Source organism: Ochotona curzoniae, unplaced genomic scaffold (genome assembly GCF_017591425.1).
Source record: "Ochotona curzoniae isolate NIBS_2020 unplaced genomic scaffold, NIBS_Ocur_1.0 contig_430, whole genome shotgun sequence".
In the NCBI taxonomy this organism is placed as follows: domain Eukaryota; kingdom Metazoa; phylum Chordata; class Mammalia; order Lagomorpha; family Ochotonidae; genus Ochotona; species Ochotona curzoniae.
The window spans coordinates 19,662,239-19,687,423 of record NW_024466219.1 but is presented as its reverse complement, the minus strand read 5'-3'; the positions used below and the strand labels follow the sequence as shown (position 1 = coordinate 19,687,423).

The window sequence follows — 25,185 nt, the reverse complement described above, 5'->3', positions numbered from 1 at the left end:
CAATGCTTTTGAGACCCAGTCTTATCACTAATTCTTAGTAATCCTGGAGTTAAATAATACAGCTGACGCTTTCAAAATAAAAAAAAAAGTTACAAGAATACAGCTGAAGCACTTCTCAAACAAAATAGAAAAAAAAATCAAGATTGTTGCCTGATTACATTTCACTATGTCATGTAGCTCAGGGCTTGATTGTAACATAAAGTGTATGGGTTAATACTTTTAATTGCTTCCCACTACCTTTATTTCTTCCATTAAAGATCAAGTGCATCATGGAAAAAGTCCTAAAAATAGCACCTGCCTGGTTTACGGAGAAGAGTGTTTATGGCAGGAATTAAGCAGCTGTTTGGCTTGGGCTGTCTGGGGCTCCGGATTAGGCTTTATTTTGTGACTTGAGCTGCAGCAGCCTCATTGACATCCAGCTTTCTGTCTTTCACTGAATGCAGGGACCGAATTTGTCCTCACCGAGCAGTCAGAAAAGCCTAAGTCCGCCTTAAACAGGGGGTGCTCTGGGGAGCTGTTCTGGGGAAGTAGAAAGAAGCACTCTCCAGGTATTCCTGGAGTGAGGACTTCGGAGAACTCCCTTTCTGGTGCTCCTCAGGGGAGGGAGTTTGAGGCAATGGTAGTAGATGGTGGTGAGTGGGATGTTTTGGGGATGGGGGTTCTGTTCACGGCGGGTACTCCATGCCTCCAGATGCCTCCAACCATGCAGTGGTTGGAATAATGAGACCCCGAGGCCACTCTACAAGAAGAGGTTCTTGTGGTTGATGGTTTCATCTGCTTCCCACCAGTCAGTGGGGCTGATTTCAGAGTGAGTGACCTGGAGGTCGCTGGCTCCTCTGACCCCGGTTAGTGCTTGTGATGACTAGTGGATGGGCCTAGTCTTCCAGCTCCAAGAAAGTCTTTGGCGTTTGCTCGCAACAGTTTCATTGCTGCTCCCCAGCTGAAGCCTTCCTGGACTCCTGTGGTAGTCTGCTAGCAGGCCTCCCTGCCTCCACACTGCAGCCTGGTTCCTTTCACCAAGAGTACTTCAGAATTGTAAACCCCCCCCCTTACTTAAAATCCTTACCTTTGCATCAGAGGGTATACTATTTCTGTCCCAACCTGAAAGCCAGCTTCCATTTCCCACTGTTGATTCTTTCCAGACTCCCCAGGACACAACTGCAGAGTCCAGGATTTTTAAAAAATTTTATTTTTATTTGCTTGAAAACCAGAGTCAAGAAGGGAGGGAGGAAGGGAGGGAGAGGGAGACAGAGGAAGGCACAGAGAGAGAGAGCAAGACTCCAGTATTCCATCACACCAGCTTTCATAGTGAGCTCCTGCTCTGTCTTATTTTGACATCTGAGCCTTTGCATCTAGTTTTCCATCCTGAAATGCCATGTGTGAACTTAATTTTCTTAGATCTTGTCCTTCAGGAAAGAGGTTAACAATCACCTCCCATCTAAGACGGTTCTGACTGCTCCCCCAAGTCAGTTATTGGCTTTTTCTCTGTTATTCCTTTTTTGTGTGTATTTCTTTCCGCTTGCTGCTGTATATTTTAGTCACGTGTTTACACATCTCTCTTCTGTTCTGATCTGTGGCTTCCTTATAGGCAATTAGCAGTGGCTGACCATCTGACCATTCCATCAATGGTTGTTTTTATTAGACTATAAAGATTTGTAGAAATGATGGGATCTGTCAAGCAATTTTCTCTTTTTTATGCAAATGATTCTACTTATCAGTCTCTCTTAAATAATTATAGTTCTGCCATTGTTGGCCCCTGGTCTTTGGGGAAGGCAAGGATCTTCCTGAACTATCCCAGGTTTAGATAAAAAATGCATTCCTGCAAGATTATAGGCTCTATGAACTCATCACTGATGCCTTCCTGATTCTCATCCAGATTTTCCCGTGCTAATAGTATCTCTTTTATTTATACAAAAGTATTAACTTTTGCAAGCTGCTTAAACATTTGCAAGAAAATATGTATTCCAACGGACTTCAGAAAGTTCATAGAGATTGAATTAAAAGATAGTATGAAGTTTCCATGAACTTTGAAGCTCCTGTGTGTGTGTGTATGTATGTATGAACCCATATCTATATTATGATCTCTGCTGTAGGGATGGACACTTTGCTTTATCCAATGTTGAGCAATTACGAAGCCGGGCAGGGTGTCTGGGTTGAAGCTGTGTCAGTTTGAGCCTACAAAAGTTGTGACTTGATCAATTTCTGTGTTTGCAGCTCCTTTCCTTTTTTTTTTTTTTTTTAAGATTTATTTATTTTTATTGGAAAGGTGGATATACAGACAGGAGTAGAAACAGAGAGGAAGATCTTCTGTCCAATGTTTCACTCCCCCAGTGACTGCAATGGCTGCAGCTGAGCCAATCTGAAGCCAGGAGCCAAGAGCTCTTCCAGGTCTCCCACATGGGTACAGGGTCCCAAGGTTTTGGGCCGTCCTTGACTGCTTTCCCAGGCCAGAAGCAGGGAGCCTGATGGGAAGCAAAAGCCACTGGGATTAGAACCGGCACTCATATGGGATCCTGGTGAGTGCAAGCCGAGGACTTTAACTACTGTGCTATCGCGCCAGCCCCTGTGGCTCCTTTTCTAATGGTTTTCTAGGCATTGCTTTGTCTTCCTCCTAGCCTCCCAATTCCCTGTCACACGTTTATGTGGACACACATGCCTGTGATTCACACTACAAATCCCTTTATTTGTTGTCTGGTCCATAGGAAGTTTATCCCTCACAAATCCACTTAAGACAGCAATGCCTGTGTTTATGGAATCTGGCTTAGGCTATTATTCTGGCACAGCACACCTGTGCCGACTAATATGATAACCACTGTCTGGATATGATATTATATTTTTGTCAAGAATCATACAAAGTAATTGAAAAGAGAATCTCAAAGAGATGCCTACGTGCCACATTCTTTGCAGCATTATATATAAGAGTGGAGACATAGGAGCACCTAAATAGCTGTTGATAGATAAATGGATGGACAAACTACATCACTTTGTTGTAAACATGAGCCATATGCAATAGCATATAATCCAGTCTTAAAAAAAGAGCCAAATCCTGCCATTTGTGGCAGTGTGGCTAAACCCGAAGAGCATTATGCTGAGTGAAATAAGCCAGGAACAGATGGACAAATGATCCCTATTATATGAGGAATCTGAAATAATCAAGCTTACAGAAGTAAAGAGTGGAATGGCGGTTCCCAGGCAGGTTTGAGACAAAGGGTGTGAAGTTCCAGTCATAGAGGAAGAATGAATCCTGGAGACTTGCCATGTAACATAGTGCTTGGAGTAAGCAATACTGTTACCTATTGAAAAATGTGTGAAGGATGTAGGACTTAGGTTAAGTGTGCTTGTCACACACATACACAATAATAACAAAGGCAGGTGGAAACTTTTGTAGGTGGTGTCTTTATGGCATAGATTGTGGTGATGGCTTCATGAACTTACCTTCGAACTCACTAAGTTCATATATTAAATGAACTTTACTGGATAATTATGCCTCAATAAAGTAGTTTGAAAAAGGATTAGAGGTGGCATTTGACCGAACAGTGAATAATTAAGATGCTTGTGTTCTATCTCAAAGTGCCAGAGTTCAAGTCATAGGTCGGGTTCCCCATTGTTTTTTTTTTACTGCCAGTGCACACCCTGAGAGGCAGCAGGTTTGGGAGGCCCTACCACCTATGTTGGAGACCAGGCTTGGGTTCACTGCTCCTGGTTTTAGCATGGCTTAGTCCTGGCCATTGCAGGCACTTGGGGAATGAACCAGCAGATGGGTACTCACTGTCTTTGCCTCTTAAATAATTTCTTTTAAATGAGCAAAAAGTATATGATTATCTGTATCTTCTTTTCTTCCCTCTTCTTTAATTTGTTTAATTCCCCCTTCATTTATTGGAGTGGTTTCTATGATATACTCACTGTGTGTGTGCTGAGGACAAAGCGTGCGGTGATGAGCGGGGAGATGAATACACCTCCCTCTCAGGAACAAATCCATGTGTTGTGAGACTTCTGATGAGCACGAGAAGAACAAACCTGGTGTTAAGCAGAGAACAGTAGAGGAAGCTGGTGAGGGAGACTGCATGACAGATGTGGTCAGAGAGGCCTCTGGGAGGAGATAACACCTTAGCTGCGACTTAGAAGTTGACGGAAACTGGCCGCATGTGGAGTGGGTGCAGGGCATTCCCAGCACCTGTACTGGGGGAGTTTGTGTTTTTTTGCGGAAAAAGCCAATGCAAGGTGGAGTGTGGCTGTTGAGGGAGGTGGGGGCTTGAGTGATTTGGAAAGAATAGGCAGGAGCTTGCAGGTCACAGCACAGATCTTGCCAGAAGTTCAGTGTATAGAGCCTGAGGGTTTTCATGAGGGAAGTGACATGGTAGAGTTCAAGTTGCTGTGTGGTGGATGGATCTGACATCAGTGGGAGTGGAAGAGGAGAGAGGTTAGGGAGGTTCTGCCATGCTGCTGCTGTGAGAGATGATGATGTACTGGGTGGGGCAGCAGACATGAGCTGGAGAAGAGTGAATGGATCCTGAGGTTTGTTCATTTGATGTTGGAAGCAGCAGAACAGCCTGGTAGATTATTTTTTTTAAAGATTTATTTACTTATTTAAAAATCATGGTTTCTCAGAAAGAGAGAGGAGTCAAGAGAGAAAAAAGAAAGAGAGAAGTGTGTCTTCCATCCACTGCTGCACTCCCCGATGCCTGCAGTGGCCCTGGGTCAAGTCTGAAGCCGGGAGTCTGGAACTTCTGGGATGCCCGCTTTGGTGAAGGAGCCCAAGAAATAGGGCCATACTCTGCCACTTTCCCATGTACATTAGAGACCTGAATCAGAAAAGGAGCAGCTGAATCTCAAACTGGCGCTCATATGGGATGTTGGCATCCCAGACAGCAGCTTTATCCACTACACCACGACATCATTCCCCTCCCCATGAATTATTTCTAAAGATGTTCCCCAAGGGGGTTCTGAGCTGCATGACTCAGGATACCAGTGAATGAGAGCCTGGCATGAAGAATGGGAAACCAAAGGAGGGTGTTTAAAGACAGAAGAAGTGTCAAAATCTGGCAAGAGAGTGAATTAGATCAGGATTGAAGGGTATTGGATTGCACAGCATTAATCTTAGCAAGATCCATTTCATTAGGGAGCGGAGACTGTGGTCACACTGGGGACGTGTTGAACGTCATTAGAAAAGGTACAGACATCTTCAGAATTCCTTTCCAAAAAGTCTGTTGGTGGCAACAAAGGGAAACAGTCAAAGGGGCTGTAGCAAGAGAGGGGAGCATCTGTACGTCTAAACGAGCTGATAAAATGACCTAATATCCACAGGGAAGTTGATGGGAAGAAGACAGGTAACTTTAGAAGGGATGGGTGTAAGTACAGGGCAGAGAGTGAAGGGAGAAAGATGAGGCTCCGATCACACTGGCCTTCGATGGAGGAAGGCCTTCCTGTCTTGAAATGGGATGAGTTATGTGGGTGAGGATGGAGGATGATTTGTGCATTTCTGACCATTGGAAGGCTCTCTCTCTGGTCTGTGTTTTCAGTGACTCTAACGAGCGCAAAGTGGGAGAGGTAGCTGAGAATAGGACTTAAGAACTCAGAGTAACATGTTGTGATCTCTTATCTCCCTCAGCAAAAATGACTTTGTAACATACACTCACTGGACACGACACAGTGTCAGGGTGAGTGTAGTTCTGCTTCTTTTTTTCAAAGTTTTTTTATTTTTATTGAAAAGTCAGATATATATAGAGAAGGAGATACAGAAAGATCCTCTGTTCGTTGATTTACTCCCCAAGTGGCCGCACGGCTGGAGCTGAGTCAATCTGAAGGCAGGAGCCCGGAGCTTCTTCCAGGATTCCCATGCGGGCACAGAGTACCAAGCCTTTGGGCCATCCTCTACTGCTTTCCCAGGCCACAAGCAAGGAGCTGGATGGGAAGTGGGGTCATTGAGATTAGATCCTGGTGCGTACAAGATGAGGTAGCTGCTAAGTTACCACTCTGGGGTCAGTTCTGCTTATTTCTTAGCCTAGAGAGTTGTGGGAGGACTAGAGGAGGACCTATTAAAAGGTACAGGATCTGTCCAGTGTAGCTGGTTTAGGATTCAAATTGGAAAATCCTGGAGAAGATCTATAGTGGGATATGGTACCTCTGGCCAGGAGATGGTTTCTTAAGATGTCAGGATGACATGTTGCCATCAGTTGGGAGTCTATAGAAGAGCAGTGGGTCATTAAGAATCGGTACACAAAGGAAGAAAAGCATTGAGCTAGGAAATTGGACTTGGGCTTTAAGGTCCTGTTTTGTCATGTGCAGTATGGCCATGTGCAAATCCCTGGGTCTGTTTTCCCAGTAAGTTCAATAAAGAGCATGGCAGCCTTACTGTCTCGTGAGTCTGTGTGAGATGTGATGATGTGTGTCAGTGTGCTATGAAGGATAATTCAGACTGTGCAGATGGATGAGTGAGACTCTGAGTCTTGGAGCTGGCATGCTAGCTGCTGCTTCCAGCTTCTCTGCCTACTCATCCCTCATATGAGTCAGGGTGAGTCACTTCACCTCCATTTTCCCATCTGTAGAACACCCCCACAGGGTGATTATAAGGATGCAAAAATGCCGTAAAGGACTTTGCATGCCCAAGTGCCAGAGAAATGTGATAGATTAGGTAGTCTGATCTTCTACTCTTCAACAGAAAAAGCCCAAATCTATTTTTCCTTCCAGAATCAATCTTCAAGCTGAATCTTCTTGACCTCGATGATGGTCTGATGTGAGCACTTGCTGTTAGCAGAGAGGGCTGGGGAGAGTGTGAGATGTGAGATGACATTAGTCCTGGAAGAGGAACAGCTGCCTGCAGGAAACTCCCTGCCTGGGGGAATGGGACAGATATAAGCCCATTTCTAGGGAGTGCATTCTGAAAGGACACTTCTGTTGGGCAAGAGACCAGACGTGTGGACTCCTACTGATGAGGGCAGAAAAGAGGTGGAGGAGAGTCCAGTCCTGTGATTAACAGACCACGAGGTCAGTTCAGTCTCCAGGAGGACCTAGGGCCCACCCCTGGTAAAGCTCAGCTGCTCTGCAAAGCTTTTGAAACATCACAAAGCATCCAGCATCTAGCACAGGCCCTGTCCCCATGCCTTGATGAGTCTGTAATCCTGCGCTTTGACTCTGTACCCAGAGCTGCCTGCCTTTGGAGGCCACTAGCTCCTTTCCAGAGAGTGAACTGCTTGAAAAAGCTCCTTCTCCTGTGGTGGTCATCACTGAATTGTCTTCCTAGTCTCAGTCCCTTCCCCCACACACTGTGGGGGAGGAAGGCAGTTGGTCTTGTGGGATTCCTTGGGATTGATCTGGAGAATTAGCCATTTGTCACTGGACTCTAATAAGACTATTGAAATCAGAGTTAACTGGAAGCAAAATAGTGTTTTGGTCAGGACATTTTTCTTATGGTTATTGATATTTCTGCAATAAAAACTTGCTCAGTAGAATTTCCGTCTTTTTCCCATCATGTTGTGATCATTTTTAAAGAGCTCATATCAGAGTGAAATATATTAGATCTTAAGGCTGACTGTAAAAGCTTGGTGTTACAGAAACCATTTATAGCCTTTTCACATAAATGTCTAGAAAGAAATTGTGCCACATGTATCCTGACCACATGTCCTTACTTTATAATCTGCTTCTTGGGTGCTGATGCCCTGTGGTTTAAATGTGAAAGGCTACAGTCCAGGCATGTGAAGAGAGAATTTGAACACAGGTTCCCCTTCTCTCCAGCCTAGGGCCTCTGCCATTCCCTCTTCAAATGTCTGTTGTAGGAACTGCAGTGGGGGCAGAGTTAATGAACAACCTGGTGTTTTTAGGAGGTACCAAGATATTGTAGAAGTAGGCTTCACTCATGCAGGGCCCAAGAGTATCCTGGAAAGAAACAAAATGGGAAATTCATTTAGAAATAATTATCGAGAACATCAAATTGCCATAGGAACAGCTGATTTTCTCTGAAGGGGCATTTCTCTTGGAGAGTTTATTAAAGTACCATGGAGCTGCAGGCAAATTTGGTCTGTAATCTTCTAGTGGCTGCTTCCTGCAGCTTCTTTTGAGTTCTAGCTTAGTCACTGAGACCATGTCTTGCAGATATTCAATCAACTCCCAGATAACTCCCTTGTCCTTCCCCCTGCTGAATGCTCAGGGCCCTATTTTCCTACTAGTCACACTTCATCTATATTCACTTGGTTTACACATGAAGCTTCTTAATTTGAGGGAACTATAGCTTCACCTGGAGTTGTGAGAAACAACCTGAAATGATCCCAGGTGCCCTTTGTCCAGTTTCCCCTGAGACAGCTTCCTGCCCAACTGTGCTACAACATCAGAACCAGGATACATGCTTCAAAAGGCAGGCACACACACACAGAGCCAGGATGAGCTCAGTTTGATTCTCCCGTGTGTGTGGCAGGGAGCTGTTACCTTCTGTTGTCCCGGAGTGTCCATTAGCAGGAATATGGAATGAGGCCCTTAGATGTGATGTGAGGGTGTCCCCAGCTGTGTCTTAACCCCTGTGCCTGACACGTGCCCCGTCACTAGGAGATGGACTCTCCTACAATCCAGGTAGAGAACATGTCCATCACTACAGGAAACCTTGTGTTTCCTTCTTATAGCCACACCCACATCCTTCCTGCCCTCCATAGTCCCTGGCAGCTGCTATGATTTTGTCATTTTAAGAAGGTAATATCAATGGAGATTTATCGAGGCTGTTGCATATTCTCAATCGCTTGTCTTTTATTGTTGAGTGGTGTCCTCTGGCATAGATGGCCCAGTTTGTTTAACCATTCATCTGCTTAGGGATACTTGGGTGGTTTCCAGTTTTTGGCTATTATGAATAAAGCTGTTATAAATATTCATGGATAGGTTATTGTGGGAACCTAAGTTTTTCATTCTTCTGGGATAAACGTCTAAGAGTGTAATTGCTGGTTCATATGGGAGTTGCATATTTAGGTGCTAATAAATCTGAAACTCTTCCGATTGGCTGTGCAGTTTTGTGCTCCTGCATCGTCATCAATATGTCACTCGTTTTCATTTTAGATCTTCTGGTGGATGTGTAGTAGTATCTGCTTACAGTTTTAGCTTGCGTTTTTCTAATGATATTGAGCACCTTTTTTCAAGTGCTTCTTTGCCATCTGTGTCTTTTTTGGTGAATTGTTTGTTCATACTTTCTCCTTTATTTTCCATTTTGATTGTTTTTTAGCTGTTGTGCTTTGAAGTTTGATACCGTACTGCATGTAGTCTAAATGCTGTTTCTTTGTTGGGCCTGTGGGTGGTGGACATTTCCTCGCAGTCATGGCTTGTCATTGCATCATCTCAGAGCCTTTTGCAAAGCAAACTTGAATTTCAATGATATCCAACTTTTTTTTTAAAGATTTATTTTTATTATTCCTTTTTTGGAAAGGCGGATATACAGAGAGGAGAGACAGAGAGGAAGATCTTCCGTCCGATGATTCACTCCCCAAGTGAGCACAACGGCCGATACTATGCCGATCCGAAGCCAGGAGCCTCTTCCGGGTCTCCCACAGGAGTGCAGGGTCCCAAAGCCTTGGGCCGTCCTCGACTGCTTTCCCAAGCCACAGGCAGGGAGCTGGAAGGGAAGCGGGGCTGTCGGGATAGAACCGGCGCCCATATGGGATCCCGGGCGTGCAAGGCGAGGACCTTAACCACTGCGCCACCGCACAGGGCCCGATATCCAACTTTTTTTAAAAAAAGATTTATTTGCTTCTATTTGAAAGATAGATTTAGAGAGAGAGAGAAAAAAGATATACATACAGAAAGATTTTATATGTGCTGGTTCGCTTCCCAGATGGTTACAATGACCAGAATTGGGCCCGTCTGAGTCAGGAGCCTAGAGTTTCCTTCAGTCTCCCACATGGGTACAGGGTCTCAAACACTTGGCCATCCTCCACTGCTTTTCTGGGCACCTCAGCAGGGAGCTGGATCAGCTGGGACTCAAACTGGTGCCTATATGGGATTCCAGTACTGCAGGCAGAGGCTTAACCTACTGTACTGTAGCACCAGCTTCAATTTGTTTTTCTTTATATTAATTGGGCTTTTGTTGTCAGTATTAAGCATACTTCGTTGAGTTTTAGATCATGGTTGCAGTCTATTTTAATTTTCATACAAGGTAAGACTTAGATTGGAGTTCTTTTTTTGGCCTATAGGTATCTACTACTGTAGCACTGTTTGTTTAAGAATCAATTCTTTTTTCACATGTTGCTTTTGCACCCTGATTAAAAATCGGTTGGGAAGGGGCTAGTGCTATGGCATAGCAGGTAAAGTTGTCAGCTGCAGCACTAGCTTCGCACATGGGCACCAGTTTGAGATCTGGCTGCCTCAGTTTGATCCAGCTCTCTGCTAATGTGCCAGGGAAAGCATCAGAGGAAGGGCCAAATGTTTGCACCCCTGCACCCACATGAGAGACCTAGAAGAAGCTCCCAGCTTCTGACTGGCGCAGCTCTGGCTGTTGTGACCATTATGGAGTGAACTAGTGGATGCAAAATCTCTCTGTCTCTCCTTTTCTTTCTGTGAGTTTGCCTTTTAAATAAACTTTTTAAAAAGCCTTTAAAGGGCCTGGCGGCATGGCCTAGCGGCTTAAGTCCTCACCTTGAACGCGCCGGGGTCCCATATGGGCTCCGGTTCTAATCCCGGCAGCTCCACTTCCCATCCAGCTCCCTGCTTGTGGCCTGGGAAAGCAGTCAAGGACGGCCCAAAGCCTTGGGACCCTGCACTCCTTTGGAATACCCGGAAGAAGTTCCTGGATCCTACCTTCGGATCAGCATAGCACCGCCGTTGCCTTCACTTGGGGAGTGAATCATCGGAGGGAAGATCTTCTCTCTGTCTCTCCTCCTCTCTGTATATATGACTTTCCAATAATAAATAAATCCTTAAAAAAAAAGCCTTTAACAAGTAACAGGCACATTTGAAGTTCTGTATTCTCTGCTGAGTTCCATTAATCTGTTTATCTGTTCTGTCAAAATCATGCAGTCTTCATTGCCGTAGTAACACATTGTTTTTAAAATCTAGTACATGAATTCCTCCTACTTTCTTTTTTTTCCTTCAGGTGATTTTATTAAGGTATAATTAATACCCAGAAAATCTAACAAGCACAATATATGCAATTTGATGAGTCTGAACCAATGTATTCTTTTGATTCAAAACTATGTTAACTATTCTAATTCCTTTGCCTTTTCACATAAATTTTACAGTGATCTTGCATTTATCTACAATTACTGAATTCAGTATAATAATTTCCCAGATATCCTACCTCCAAACATCATAATTGTATGACATATCTAGCTTGCTTCCTCCTGGGCTCATCACTCCAGTTGATGTGCTCCCCGTACGAGTCTGAGTGGCTGGTGTTTTGTTGTTATTCAGGCTTTCCTTCAAACATTCTCCCTCCGCTGACACCTCAAGCAACATTTGGACAGGTCGCTGTGTCTTCCCCAGCCCTAGCCTCTAATTTAGCCCCTTCTGGTTCATTTATGTACTTATTGTTTTGAGGGAGAAGGGGAGGAACACAGAGAGAAAGAGAGGGAGAGAGAGAGGGGACAGTAAGAGAGGGAGGGAGGGAGGAAAGAGAAACACAGAGATGCGTCTCTTTGTTCACTCTCCAGTTACCCACAAGAATGAGGAGTCTGGAACCATTCCAGGTCTCTCCCATGGATGACAGGGACACGGGTGCTCGACCCATCACCTGCTGCCTCCCAGAATGCACAGAGGCAGACAGCTGGAGTTGGTTGGGAGCAGAGCCAGGATTTGAGTCCAGGTGTCATGATTTGGGATGCAGATGTCCCAAGTGGCTTTGTAACTGTTGCACCAAATGCTTCTCCCTCATATCCCAGTGTCAGATGGGTGTGATATGCTTACTAGACCGAGCTCCAGAAGAGCAGATGCTGTGCGGGTTCCTTCATTGCTGTACTTTCAGGGTCTGGAATAGTTCTGGCAAAGAGCAATCTATATTTGTGGAATAAAGTTTCTGTATTCCCTTTGCACCTCAGTTTCTCGCCTGTCATATAAATTAACAAGTAGCCGAAAATACCAGGTTGTATTTAGATTTAACGGAGATAATAAATTCACGTGGACTATTGAGTACACTGCTGGGTTCATGGAAAGCTAAATAGCAGTTTGTTTCAGTATTATTATTATTTCTATTACAATGTTTACTTCCATTCTTCCACCTGCCTCCAGTACCTGTGATTGTACCTAATGACCAGTCTGGAGTATCATGTCAATTTCCAATGTTGACTCATTAGATGCTTGCAATTAAATTCTAACTTTGTTATCTCCTGGCCATGTTTTTCTGAACAGGTCCTGCAGCTGGGCTCAGACATCCTTCCCCAGTATAAGCAAGAGGCGCCGAAGACTCCTCCTCACATCATCTTACATTACTGTGTTTTTAAGACCACGTGGGATTGGATCATCTTGATCTTGACCTTCTACACAGCCATCTTGGTCCCTTACAATGTCTCCTTTAAAACCAGGCAGAACAATGTGGCATGGCTGGTTGTGGACAGCATTGTGGATGTCATCTTTTTGGTGGACATTGTCCTGAATTTTCATACCACCTTTGTTGGGCCAGCAGGGGAGGTCATTTCTGACCCCAAACTCATCCGCATGAACTACCTGAAGACGTGGTTTGTGATTGACCTCCTGTCCTGTTTGCCATATGATGTCATCAACGCTTTTGAGAACGTGGATGAGGTTAGTGCCTTTATAGGTGATCCAGGGAAGATTGGTTTTGCTGATCAGATTCCACCACCACTGGAGGGGAGAGAGAGTCAGGTACATCCCTCGAATCTTGGACCTTGTTGTCATGTCTTTAAAGCTGAACTAAATGTGGGTGGTCAACTGAAGAGTGGTTCGGTGGGTGGGAACTAGCATGACTGATATCCAGAACAAAGGGAGCTTGCTTGGTGGATGCCCCTGCCTGCTACTTCTGCCCTTTGGAGGCTCAGAGGCCGTGCATGTCACTGAATGGATATGAAAGAGACCAGAGGCTTCCTCTTCCTCCACACGGAAGGCAAGCCACTGGCTCAGGGGAGATGGGGCTGCTGAAGCAGGAATGCATGGCCATGGCATTGGTGAATCTCCCATTTGGTTTTCAGCTGTGGAATGTCTAGCTATTGATTATTCTAATTATGGGGATTTAAAAAAAATCTGTTGTTGACCTTTGCCTGTTTCATAAGCAATTACCTCCTAATAACGTGAATGCTATTTTCCTCCAAGTTTGCCTTATGTGTTTATTTTTGTAAATGTTGGCATGATTTATTTCATTGCTCAAGTGAGTTTGGAAGGTAACCATTTGGTGAGATAGGCAGGCTGCAGCTTGTGGCTCAGAGCAGAAGTGTTGGTTTTGGATTACACTGCTGTGGATTGTTAATCCTGCAGGCAACGGAAGGAATTAAAGGAAGATAAACATGCCGTGAATGTGTTGGAACTAGAACATGCTCTAACAGTTTTTGTGTAAATGGGTGCCTGGGACACTTTGTGGCAGGAAGGGGCTGCTGGGCTGGTTAAAGTGTATTTGTGCTTTGAGGAGGCAAGGATGTCAAGTTATTGCAAAGGGAAAGTGTCAGATTCTTATCTGGTTTGTGTTCTGTGGTAGTAGTTCTTACTCTTTCCTGCTGCTAGCTGACACTGTGGTGGATCAAGAGGGAGCAGTTCTTTTGGAAATTCTTCAACCTCAGTCAGACATGGGTTCCGTCTGCCCCAGTATGCAGAGCGTCCCAAGGGTGTGTCTGGCTGTATCAGCTGGGTTCGTGATCTCGGACACCACTGGGAGGCCAAGCTGTGAGACAAGACACAGTGTCAGGGTTGAGGGCATGTCGGCTCAGCCTTGGCCAGTTGTGAGGCACAGGGTGCTCATTGACAGGGCACCAAGATCTACTCTATGTCTGTCTTGCTGGTGGCTGAATGGTGCCTTTGCCTTTGGATCAGTGCCTGTGGCAGGGAAGGATGCCAGTCATTTTCTCTGGGAGAATGAAGCAAGCTATCCCAACATGATTCAGTGAAGAACAGCTCCTCCCACAAAATGCTGCTAAATGCAGAGCAGGAAGGAGACAGTGTGGTGCTCAGCTGGTCTAGATTCAGAGCCATCCTTACATGTGCGCACTCATGTGTGTGTATGTTTCAATAAAACTCAAAATCCTAAATGCTTACTCTCTGGTGGCTCATGTGGATATTGTAGGGGGATTGAATGAGACAACAGTGATCATTCACAAGAGCAGAATCCTCTCTAAAGTGAGTATTGAGATTTTTAAATGTGAATTTAAGTACAAATGAGGAATGACTTTTTTCTCTGTGAGCACATTTCTGAAAAATTTTGTTAAGAAAATATGACTTTTATAGCTTAGGTAATTCAAATAAATTATCTCAATCTGAAGAAGTGAAATTTGACTGGCTGGTTTTGTGATGCAGCAAGTCAGGTTGTCTCTTGGTGTGCTCATAGCCCATAGGGTCAGAGTGTTTTGGGTTGAGTCCTTCCTCTGCTTCTGGTTTAGCTTCCTGCTGATTACCTGGGAAGCTGCAGCTGATGTGGTTTATGTCTGGAGTCCCAGCCACCCACAGGGAAGACCCAGAAGGAGTTCTTGGCTTCTGGTTTTAACTTCAGACAGCTCTGGCTGTTGCAGGCTTTTGAAGAGTGAACCAATTTGTCCTGGCACGATAGCCTAGTGGCTAAGTCCTCGCCTTGCAAGCACCAGGATTCTATATGGACACCGGTTTGGGCTGTGACGGCCTTACTTCAAACTCTCTGCTTGTGGCCTGGGAAGGCAGTAGAGAATGATCCAAAGCCGTGGGACTCTGCACCTGTGTAAGAGACCTGAAAGAGGCTCCTGGCTCTGGCTTCAGATTAGTTCAGCTCCGGCCATTGCAACCATTTGGGGAGTGAACCAGTGGGTAGAAGATCTGTCTCTCTTTCTCTCTGTAAATCTGCCTTTCCAATAAAAAAAAAAATAATAAATCTTTGAAAGTGTGAACAGTTGATGGTCATTCTCTTTGCCATTTTGTCTTCCAAATAAATAAGACATGAATAAACTCCTTTTCGAATACTAACTGAAAAATCACTGATGGGTAGGCGTTTGTCTCAGTAAGATGCCTGCTGAAATTCCTGCATCTCAAATAGGAGTGCCTGGTTTTGAGTCACGTTTTGTTCCTCATTCCAACTGTCTGCTAATGCACACCTTGAGAGATAGCAGGTGATATTCAAGTAATTGGGTGCCTGCTATCCACATGGAAGACCCAGACTGAGTTCCTGTGAGTGCCTTTGATGGTGCTTTCTGATATGTAGACATGAAATAGATTGGTACCTGCAAAATATTCACTGTCTGTAGCTGCCTCACTGGCAATGGGCTTAATATCAAATTACTTCTTAACACCTCTTATTCCAAAATAATAATGTAACTATTAGGAGATTATCACTGGGATTTACTTCTATAAAGACTTGATTTTAAAATTTTATTTACATTTTATTTGAAAGGCAGAAAGAGATATTCCATTCACGGGTTCACTCCCCAAATGCCTGCAACAGCCAGGGCTGGTTCATACTGAAGGGAGGATATCAGCTTCAGTCCAGGTCTGCCACCTGGGAGGCAGGGACTCAATTATGTATGCCATCACCTGTTGCCTTTCAGAGTACACACTAGTAGAAAATTGGATCAGAAATGAAGGAACCAGGGCTCGAACCAGGTACTCCAATATGGAATACAGGCCTCCCAAGTAGGTTAATCATTGTGCCAAATATGTGTCCCTGGTCTTGACTTTTACATTTGGTCATTTCTTGTGAAGCTTCAGCTAACGCCTGAAAAAGTACCCACTTGTCACAGCTGTGGTGGTATGGGCAGCAGGGTGAGGATGAGTGTGAAGAAATGGAAAATTTGGCTTCTAATCCTCTTATCCCTCATTAGGGCAGCAGGGAACTTTGTTCCTGTCACTTAGCCTTTCTGAATCATAGTAGTCCTACTTCCTGATGGGAATGATATTATATCATCTTCCTGAGGGCATGGCATGGGGCAGTGGGTTATTTGAGGCCCCCTTCCCCTCAGCCCCGAGGGCTAAAGTCTGTTGAGTTCTAAGTGTTATGTGCTTTACTTTCCCATGCAGAAGCTGAGTATAAAAAAAAAAAATGAGATGCCCAGCCACCTCCTCCCACCCAACCCCTCACCCTGACTCCTCCACAACTGCCTGTAGAGGGTGTGGAAGGGCAACCAGTAGGTGATTGCATAGGTCTTCTGGAGGCCTGCTAGTTCAACTTCCGAGTTTGCAAGTGAAGAAACAGAAGAGGGGTGCCTCACTGATGTTCACACAACAAATGGGAGAATCACAGCCATGACCCGTTCCTTTTGACTCTCGTAGCGACAGATTTGGTAAACTACAAAGGACAGATTACTTCTTGCAGGGTACAGCTGAGTCAGCACTGACTGGAAAGCTCTGATAGCCGTGTCTCACCTCTTGGGTTGGCTGAATGGGAAGGTGGGCACTGGATGTTGAGGTGGGCAGCTGTATTTTCTCCAAGGCAGCAGACTTGGTGAGGGGCAGTTTAAGATGCTTTCAATCACCAGTCAGTTAGTGGGAGTGACAGGCCAGCTGATAGTAGTTGCAGGGTAGGAGAGGCCTTGACGGCAGTGCGTCTGCTAATCTTGGATCTGGCTGAAAGAAAAATTCCCTTCAGCAGGTGGTTGCAGACTGATGGCTTGGTGCCTTCTTCGTGTTCACTCCTTGTTCTCTTATTACCCATAACCTACCATAGAGTTGTTAATCTAAGATCACAGCTCCCCTTACTCAAGTTTCTTTCTCTGGGGAAGTGTGGGAGATAAATTAAAAATTATTAACTCATTGCCCATATAAATACATGGAACTGAATGGTCCCTAGTGTCCTCCTAATTGTGCCAATGAAGGCTACCAAATAAGAGGAGAGACTGGGAGAGGGCAGTGGCTTTACTGTGTGTGTGTGCATGTGTAGTGGCGCACAGACCTGTGGGACTCCTGAAGTGAAAATGTTGAACCTAGCCAAGGCCTGGGTCAAGAGAGAACTTGAATCTCAAAAGAGATTTCTGAAAAGATGAATTGAATTGCTGAAGCCTGCAGTTTTGAGTCCAGCCCCTGTGTGTGTAGCCACCTCTGTGGTTTTAGTCATACAAGTGATCCCTTTAGCTCAACTTGTTTCACTTATGTAGATGGCCTGCATTTGCGTCATTCCCAGTCTGTTGGTAATAATATTTTTGGGAGGCTGTTTGGGAATGTGTTTGCACATTAGGTTAATCTGGTTATGGGACAGTCTGGAAACTGAGTGAACTGAAGCTTGGAATGGGCATGTGAAAGCAAAACCCCATGCATTGCTTTCAAGCATTTAGTAGATGATTAGCCTGTGTGCTTGGAAGATAGAATTATTGACAAAACAGATTTACTCTTCTAAGGGAATCTTGCTGCTGCAGGAGAGTAGAGGTGCAAACGGGAGAAGGGAACCAATGATAATATCACTTGGTCAGAGTTCTGGCACCCTGGGGGTGGCCAAGATTGTCTTTCTGTCCCTGATTCCGTAATGTCAGCTAGCAGCACAATAGCCTGGGTCAGGGACGTGGGCCACACTTGCCGAGAGCCCACTCTCTGGGGAGATGCTCACCATAGCACGAGACAGAGCCAAGGCACAGCTTCCTTTGACCTCCTCCTGCTTGGAACCTTGCAAGACATTTGCACACAGATCACCTGTGCACTGACTGTGGCAGTGAAGAGGTAACACTGAACTGGATGGCGATTTGTCATGCCTGCATGGCTCTGTGTCCCAGCTAGACCGTCTCTTGTGGAACACTCCCTCTCTAGGACTTGGTTTGCCTTGCCTGTGCAGTGAGTCCTTCTCTAACCTGTGGCTCTAGGGCTGGTGCAATCCTTGATACACATGAGGTGATGGGGTAGATTGTTCTTTTTTCTGATGGCTGCTACCTTGGGATGGTGAGACGGAATACTGGTCTCAGACTCCTAGATTTGTGCTTTATCTGGGAGCTCCTGCTGCCTCCTCAGAGAATCTGCAGGCTGAGGGACCAAAGCAGTGCACTGCTGATCCCTGGGCCTCCTCTCCTCCCTCATAGTGAATCTCCGCTCGCTAGAAGCCACCCAGGGCCAACTTCCTGCTGTTAGAGGTATGGCCTCCATCCAGTGGAGAGCTAGAGGGAGGTTGACTACTGGGTAGCTACTGTTAAAGAGAATGAGCGCATTCCATAGCTGACTGTCACGGTGATTTGTTCTGTTTTATAAAGAACCAGAAGGGAGGAGTTTGAGGACTCCCAATGCAGAGAAGAAATGAATGTTAAGGAGATGGAAATACTAATTACCCTGATTTGATCATTACATCTAGGATACCTGTATTGAATTAACACATCACTGCATAAACATTTATAAGTATTACATGTCAATTAAGCATTTTAAAAAATGGGACCATGATTGTAGCATTGTGTGTTATGCTGCTGAAAGCAACATTGGTGTCCTATATCAGAGAGCTAGTTGGAAACTGTTGTTCCTCTTGCAATCTATCTCCCTGTTAATGTGCAGTGAAGGCAGAAGAAGATGGGCTGAGCGTTGGCCGTGAGCTCATGTAGGAGACATGGATGACGTTCCAGGCTCCTGCTTCTGCTTCTGGCCCATATCTGAATGTTGTAGTCATTTGGGGAGTGAAGTAGTAGATGGAAGACTCTCTCCTCTCTCCCTCTTCATTTTTCCCTCTCTCTACTCTCTCACCTCTGATTTTCGATTAAATAAATGTGCTTTTTAGATTTATTTATTTTTGTTTGAAAGGCATATTTGCAGAGAGAAGAAGAGAACAGAGAGATAAAGACTTTCCATCCTCTGGTTTACTTCCCCAAATGCAATGGCAGGAGCTGAGCTGATCTGAAGCCAGGAGCTTCTTCTGGGTCTCCCACATGGGTGCAGGTTTCTGAAGCTTTGGGCCATCTTCTGCTGCTTTTCCAGGCCACAAGCAGGAAACTGAATTTGAAGTTAAATAGCTGGGACACTCTGGGACCCACAGGGAAAGCTGGTGCTTGAAGGTGGAGGATTAGCCTGTTGAGCCACAGTGTCAGCTCCAATTAAATAAGTATTTTGCTGAAACATTAAAAAATGCTCCTCCAAGTTCATTTGTGTACTCCTGTATGCATGCATACACACACACCCCCCCCCCAAGTCTGATCATGATTCAGATGCCTGTGGAAGGCAAAGCACCCATGCCCCAGTCTTCCATGGAGACAATTGAATGACAGCCCTGTCACTGCCACACAGCACAAGTCAGGAAGACCAATGGAATGGTAAATCACCACCACCAGTGAAGACACAAGGATGCCAATGCACAGAAGTCTGGCTACATTCTCCCTTTACCAAGATAACTGGGTGGCAGAAATTACTCAGCACACACAAAAGAAACACCAAGTGCAAGAGCCTGGGAAGTGAGGGCACAATGGCTGTGTTGTGGCTTTTCCTCTCAGGGTTCCATTGGCCGCGGCAGCTCGTGTGTGACTGTCATACTTTTATTTGGGAGCTGCTGCAGGTTGCTAAGGTGTGCTGGTCAGCATTCCAGAATCTTACTTGCTGTCTGTCTGAGGAAGGAGGAAGTCCCAAGAGAAGGCCAGGACTGAAGTCACTCAGGCTACTTGATAGTGACGTTACCACTGCTATTCCTAAATGAACAAGCTATGGAATAGCCACACCAGGGCATATGATCCAGTCAAAAAGAAAGGGATAAAAGGAAAATAAATGAGCTATGCCTCAGAAAAACATAGCTGTGTGTGTGTGTGTGTGTGTGTGTGTGTGTGGTGCGGGAAACTCAACATGCATGTTGTTAAATAAAAGGAGCAATTTCAGATGGGATGTAATAGAAAAGGCAGGGCTGCAGAAATGGCAAAGACATCAGTGGTTGCCAGGGATTCAGGTAGAGGGGAAGATAACGTTTGGTTGTGATACCAGATTAATGAGCACAGCTGTAAACATTTGTCCAGCTCCATAGAATGTCAATATAGTCAACCTCAGCAGATAATTATTGACTAATTGCAGCGTATCGGCATTGACCCCCTCCAGCCTCACACACAGCACATGCCTGTGAGATGATAGTGCTGCAAATCCAGAGTGGGCATGTCCCTGAATTTCCTGCTTTGCTTTTCTAGAAAACTGTTCTGAAAGAGTCACCCCGAAGTCCGCAGTGGTTATGCTGAGCCACAAGGATTGCCTGAATGCTGGCTCTTAGGGAAAGAAAGGCCTCGCTCGTCTCATGTTCTTCTGCCAACAGCTTTCAGCTGCACAGCAGAGGGTTCACCTGTGTGGAGATGGAGAGGGTGGATCATCCTCTAGCTGAAGAGAGAGCGCAGGTGAGTGCTGATCACCATCCATTACCTGTATGGTCAGCACATGTGGGTCCAACAGGCTTCCAGCCACACATAAAAGGAAGGCCCGAGGAGGGGGGCAGAGCGAATCTAGGAAGATCTGCAGCAGAGGCTGCTCACCAGGAGCGACCATGGCGTCAGCTGCCTGCTGCTCCCTCTGCGGACCTCCTCTTTCCTCCAGGCACTGGTGACCTCAGGTAGGAATCACCCTAACCCCTCAGCTCTTAGTGGAGAGAGAGGTCCACCAAGGGGCAGGGAATGGGGGGAGCTGGGCCCGTGATATTAGTGATGTTGTTAGCCTTCTCTCCTGACCTGCTCACTGAGTGTGCCTCTTGTCCAAATGGAGGCTGGGCTGCAGGTGCTGTGTCCTAGGTGGACACTCTAGAATTGGCCAGTTATGTGGGAATAAGAGGATGACTGGCAAGCATTAACAGTAGAAAGTTAATTTTGAGTGGCTTCTGACAAAATAGTGGCAGTGAATTTATGGTTCCAGAGTAAAAGATGCAAGACTGCCTACGCTCCAGGGCAGTGCAAGAGCTTTGCACGATGGAGAAGTGTGGGTTCTGCTGGCTGACCTCATTCTCCTCTACTGCTTCCCAGATCCCCCTGGCTGTTTTCTGGGTTTGCCTGAATATGACTTTTCATTTGCCACTAGCTTTTTTAGGTCTGTGTGTGTGTGTGTGTGTGTGTGTGTGTGTGTGTGTGTGTGTGTGTGTGTGTGGTCGTGGTGGTGGTGGGAGGGAGGAGTCTTATGGATTTAGATGATAAAGGTGAGGGTGGAAATCTATACTTCCATAGGAGCCACAGATATAGACATTGGCAGACAGCGTGCCAGGTGCATCGCAGAGGTCTGCTCATGATATTGTGGCATACAACGGGGAGTTCTGAGGCTGGTGAAAGAACCCCTGGAAGCTTCCCGGGCAAAGTGGCTGTACTTTGAAGACAAGGCATTCCTTGGAGAGGGAAGGACATGTGCAAAGGGCTGTGCTCTTAAGGATAGGCAAGGTTCTAGTTATACCCAAAGCAGAAAGTTGGCCTTGGGAGAGGAGGAAGGATCCAGGGTAAAGAATCCCAGGGCTTTGCCAAGGCAATCTGTTTTCTCAGGTAAACAAAGAACCAGCAAGTATTTTCATTTAAAGATGTGGTTGGACTTGTTTCTGTGGAAGGTGCACCTAGCAGTAGGAGTTAGGGAAGCAATCCATGTTCCACTTCAATTCCACTGGCCGTCAAGAGCTCACCTCTGAGGTACACAGGGCCTACTCGCCGACCACCCTCCTCCAGCCCCTTTCCCCTGCTCCTTAGTCCTCATGCCTGGCCAACCCCCACTCCAGTCAGACCCAGTCCTCTGCTGCTTCCAGGCTGCACCTGAGGGTGCTGAGCAATTTACCTGGACTTTCTGCAGAGTTTTCTTGGGGGAGAGGCTGTTAAGGCAGTGTGGAGAGATGTGCCTTCCTGTAAGGAAGGCAATCTCTTCGAACCAGTATCACCTGGCCTCATTGTTGTGTGACCCCTTTCCTAAATGTCAGACGAGGGGAGAGATGTGCTGTGTACTCACACCGACTCATTTTCTTCCCTGCATCCACCCCACCTGCTCTGCCCTTCTCCCTGTTGGTGGGATAACTTCCAGGCAAGGTTCAGCTCCCCTTGCCTGCTCAAGGACTCAGCTGTGCCACTGGCTTTCCTCCTTCACCCTAAAGGAGTCCATCCTGTCTTGATAACACACTCTAGTCCCTGCCCCATGTTCCCCCTTCTCCTTGCTGAAAGACTTTGGAAGGTTTGCTACACGTGTGGTTCCTGCTTTCACCTCTTTCTTGCACCTATTCACTTGTTTCAGTCAGGGTCTCTTGTCTAGTGAGAGTGTCACAGCTCTCGTCAGGATGCCAGTGATGTGCACATAGCCCCATCAATGGTCAGATCTCGGTTCTGGTCTGACCTTTCCTGGGAGAAGTGCTACACCGAGGAGCTTCTCTCCTACGGGACAACCCATGATCCTGTTCCTAAAGCTGCTTCTCGGTCTTTGATGCTTTATTCTGTTCCAGGTACATGGGCATTTTTATTGCCCTTCAGAGACTCACTATCTTGTCTGCCTTTTCCTAAACGTTCCTTTCTCTTTCCTCTCACTTTAAGTGTCTGCCTGACTACCTGACTTAGATTCTCCATTCCTTTGCAATACTTCTCTGCAGCAATGAACATAATTTGATAGCACATTCGCAATAACAAAGACTCTTAGAATTTCTTAACTTTAAAGGTATGAAGTGATTGTGAAATATAATTGCATTAATATAAGGTATATGGCTTAGTGGGTTTTAAAAAATGTATACTTGCCTCTATCCCTTTTTCTATCCAAGTATAATTTTTTTCTAGCCTACCCTGCTGTTATCACAGACTGCTTGCCACTGAAATGACCATTCTGACTTCCATCACCATAGATTAGTTTTGCCTGTTCTTTAAGTGTAGCCAAATGGAATGACTCAGTAATCAACTCTTTGTGCCTGGCTTCTTTCAGGCAGAAAAATGCCTATGATATTCACCCTTGTTGAAGGTAGTTTGTTCTGTTTGTCTGGAATGTAATAATGTTTGGCTGTCTGCTATTTCACAGTAAACCATCCCAACGCTTTATCATTTTTAATGTAAAAACATTGCTTACTATTCTGTTAATTTGGGTTGGACTCAGCGGGGCAGTTCTTCTGTTGACCAACCTGGATTTCTCTTACAATGCAAGTGTTTGTCCTTAGGTGAATTTAGCATTTTGTCTTTACAACTCATCCAAGTGCTATCACATCCTTTAAAGGCTGACTAATCTGCCCTTGATTGTAAAGACAGTATTTGTTTATTCATTCATCCATACTGTTTTTTGCAGTGGCTGCAGTTACTTTCTTACCAATAGTGGAAAAGTGTTGTAATTTCTCCAAATCCTCACCAGTGCTTGTTTTTTGCATATTCATCCTAATGGATACAACATGGCTTAAAGATGGCATCTGAGCACGATCGGGCCATTCTCTTTGAAAGTGTTTCTTCCTCACGCATTCAGTCATGGGCTGGGGTGCATACTAGAGGCAGGAGGACGGAACACTGGAAGTCGTAGATGCTAGAAAGTTACAACAAAGGAGGGATGCTCTGAAAGCTCTTTTGTGGCTCGTAAGAAATTTCAGAAGAGGGAACTAAATATAGGTGTTCTTTGGTGTGAAATTTTGAAATTGATACTTGAGTCTTCACAAAAGCTCTGAGAAAATATACATTATGAAAAATAAGCCTGAATTTTGAAACTTTCATCACACAAATAAACGTGATTATTTTCTCCAAGAACTTTTTGAAGTACCCACATACAGGCTGAGGAAGCTTCTTGTGCTTTTGAGTTGGGTGAATTGTAGGAGGCCTCCAGAAACAATGCAAACAACTGTTGGGGGTGGGGGAGAAGGAGGCCCAGGGGAGAGCAGGGCTAGTGTGATTATTGTCAAAGGCAAATATTGGTGACAAATAGCTGGAACCAGTCGTGTGTTAATGAATCTTAACTCTAGAGGGGCATTAGAGACCTGTTGGGAGCCCGGTTCCTTCCTTTTACTTATCTGCAGTGCTTAACTTCAGAGTCCACGTGTGTGAGTTTACAGGAAAGGGTGTTTTAGGCTTTGGAGGAGTAAGATTCTGCCACAAAGATGTGTTTCCAAGCAGAGTCGGAGTCTAAGCAATCGTTGGAAAAGTTGCATTTCAACGTTGTGTCTTACCTGTAATTTTAGAAAATACAGATGTAAAAGTAAAGTTAACTATGGTTTTTAGTCACATTTTGGAAAATGTTTTGGGGCAAGTTTATGTGCATTTTTATGTACATTGAAGTGGAATTACACTACCTGTAGTGAATAATAGCAGATTTATTGTCTAAAAGTTGACTTTCTCTGACTTATAAAGCTTTTACAATCTGATTTAAATGATTTTGTGATAGTCCATTGCATGGATATTTTATTTAGTAAACATTTTGGCTATTTCCTATTTATAAATCATAAGAATTTCTTTAAAAATTGTCATGTTCTTGATTCTTATGTAGTATAAAATATAGGAAGCATTCAAAAAGTCAATGAATGTACTTTTTCTGAAAAATTATGCATGGACTTCAAAAAACTTTGTACCAAAGCATACATTTCAATTTTATTTTTCCACATTTCTGAAGCTCTTTCACATTCAGGAAAATACTCAGAATAGGCTGCTCAGTGAATTCTAACACATCAAGCATGACTGTAATTGAGTTTAAGAAGTGGAATACAGGAACCCATGTGTGGTATAGTGGTTAAAACATCCCATATGGGCAATGATTTGAGTCCTAGCTGTTCTAATCTAGTTCCTGTTCTCACACCTGGGATAATGAGTGGCAGATGGCTCGAATGTTTGGGGTCTGTCTCCCATGTGGGAAACCCAGAAGAAACTTCTGGCCTGGGAGTTTCCCTGGCCATTTTAACCATTTGGGAGTGAACCATCAGCAGATGGAAGATTATCCCTTGCTCATACTTTCAAATCTTTTTGTTAAAAATCTCTTTCTGGAAGTAATCACTGATCTTACTTGTAACACTTGCTATCTCTTGTCCATTTCTGGACTTCATTGAGATGATATGAGACATGAGATAGTAATGTATGTTGCCTGATTTTGTTTAGTACTGCTTCTGAGACAGGCATGCTTTTGCGTGTATCAATGGTTAGCTTATTGTTGCATGTAACTTGTAATGTGTACAGGTTGAGTATTCCTTATCTAAAGTATTTTAGATGTTTGGATTTTGTAACATCTGCATATATACAGTGAGACCCACAATTCACTGTCGTTTCATACATACCTTATGCA

The 25,185-nt window shown here is 44.8% G+C and overlaps 1 protein-coding gene across 2 annotated transcripts in view; it reads left to right on the top strand.

Moving 5' to 3' along the window:
• KCNH1 (potassium voltage-gated channel subfamily H member 1) overlaps nucleotides 1-25,185 on the top strand; it is a 312,341-nt gene that overhangs the window by 51,866 nt on the left and 235,290 nt on the right. The window contains exon 6 of one of the 2 annotated variants that reach the window (XM_040985617.1): nucleotides 12,310-12,702. In XM_040985617.1, coding sequence (XP_040841551.1) covers nucleotides 12,310-12,702 — 393 coding nt within the window. Of the gene's footprint in view, nucleotides 1-12,309; nucleotides 12,784-25,185 lie in introns of both variants that reach the window. The other variant, XM_040985616.1, reaches the window with a different exon arrangement.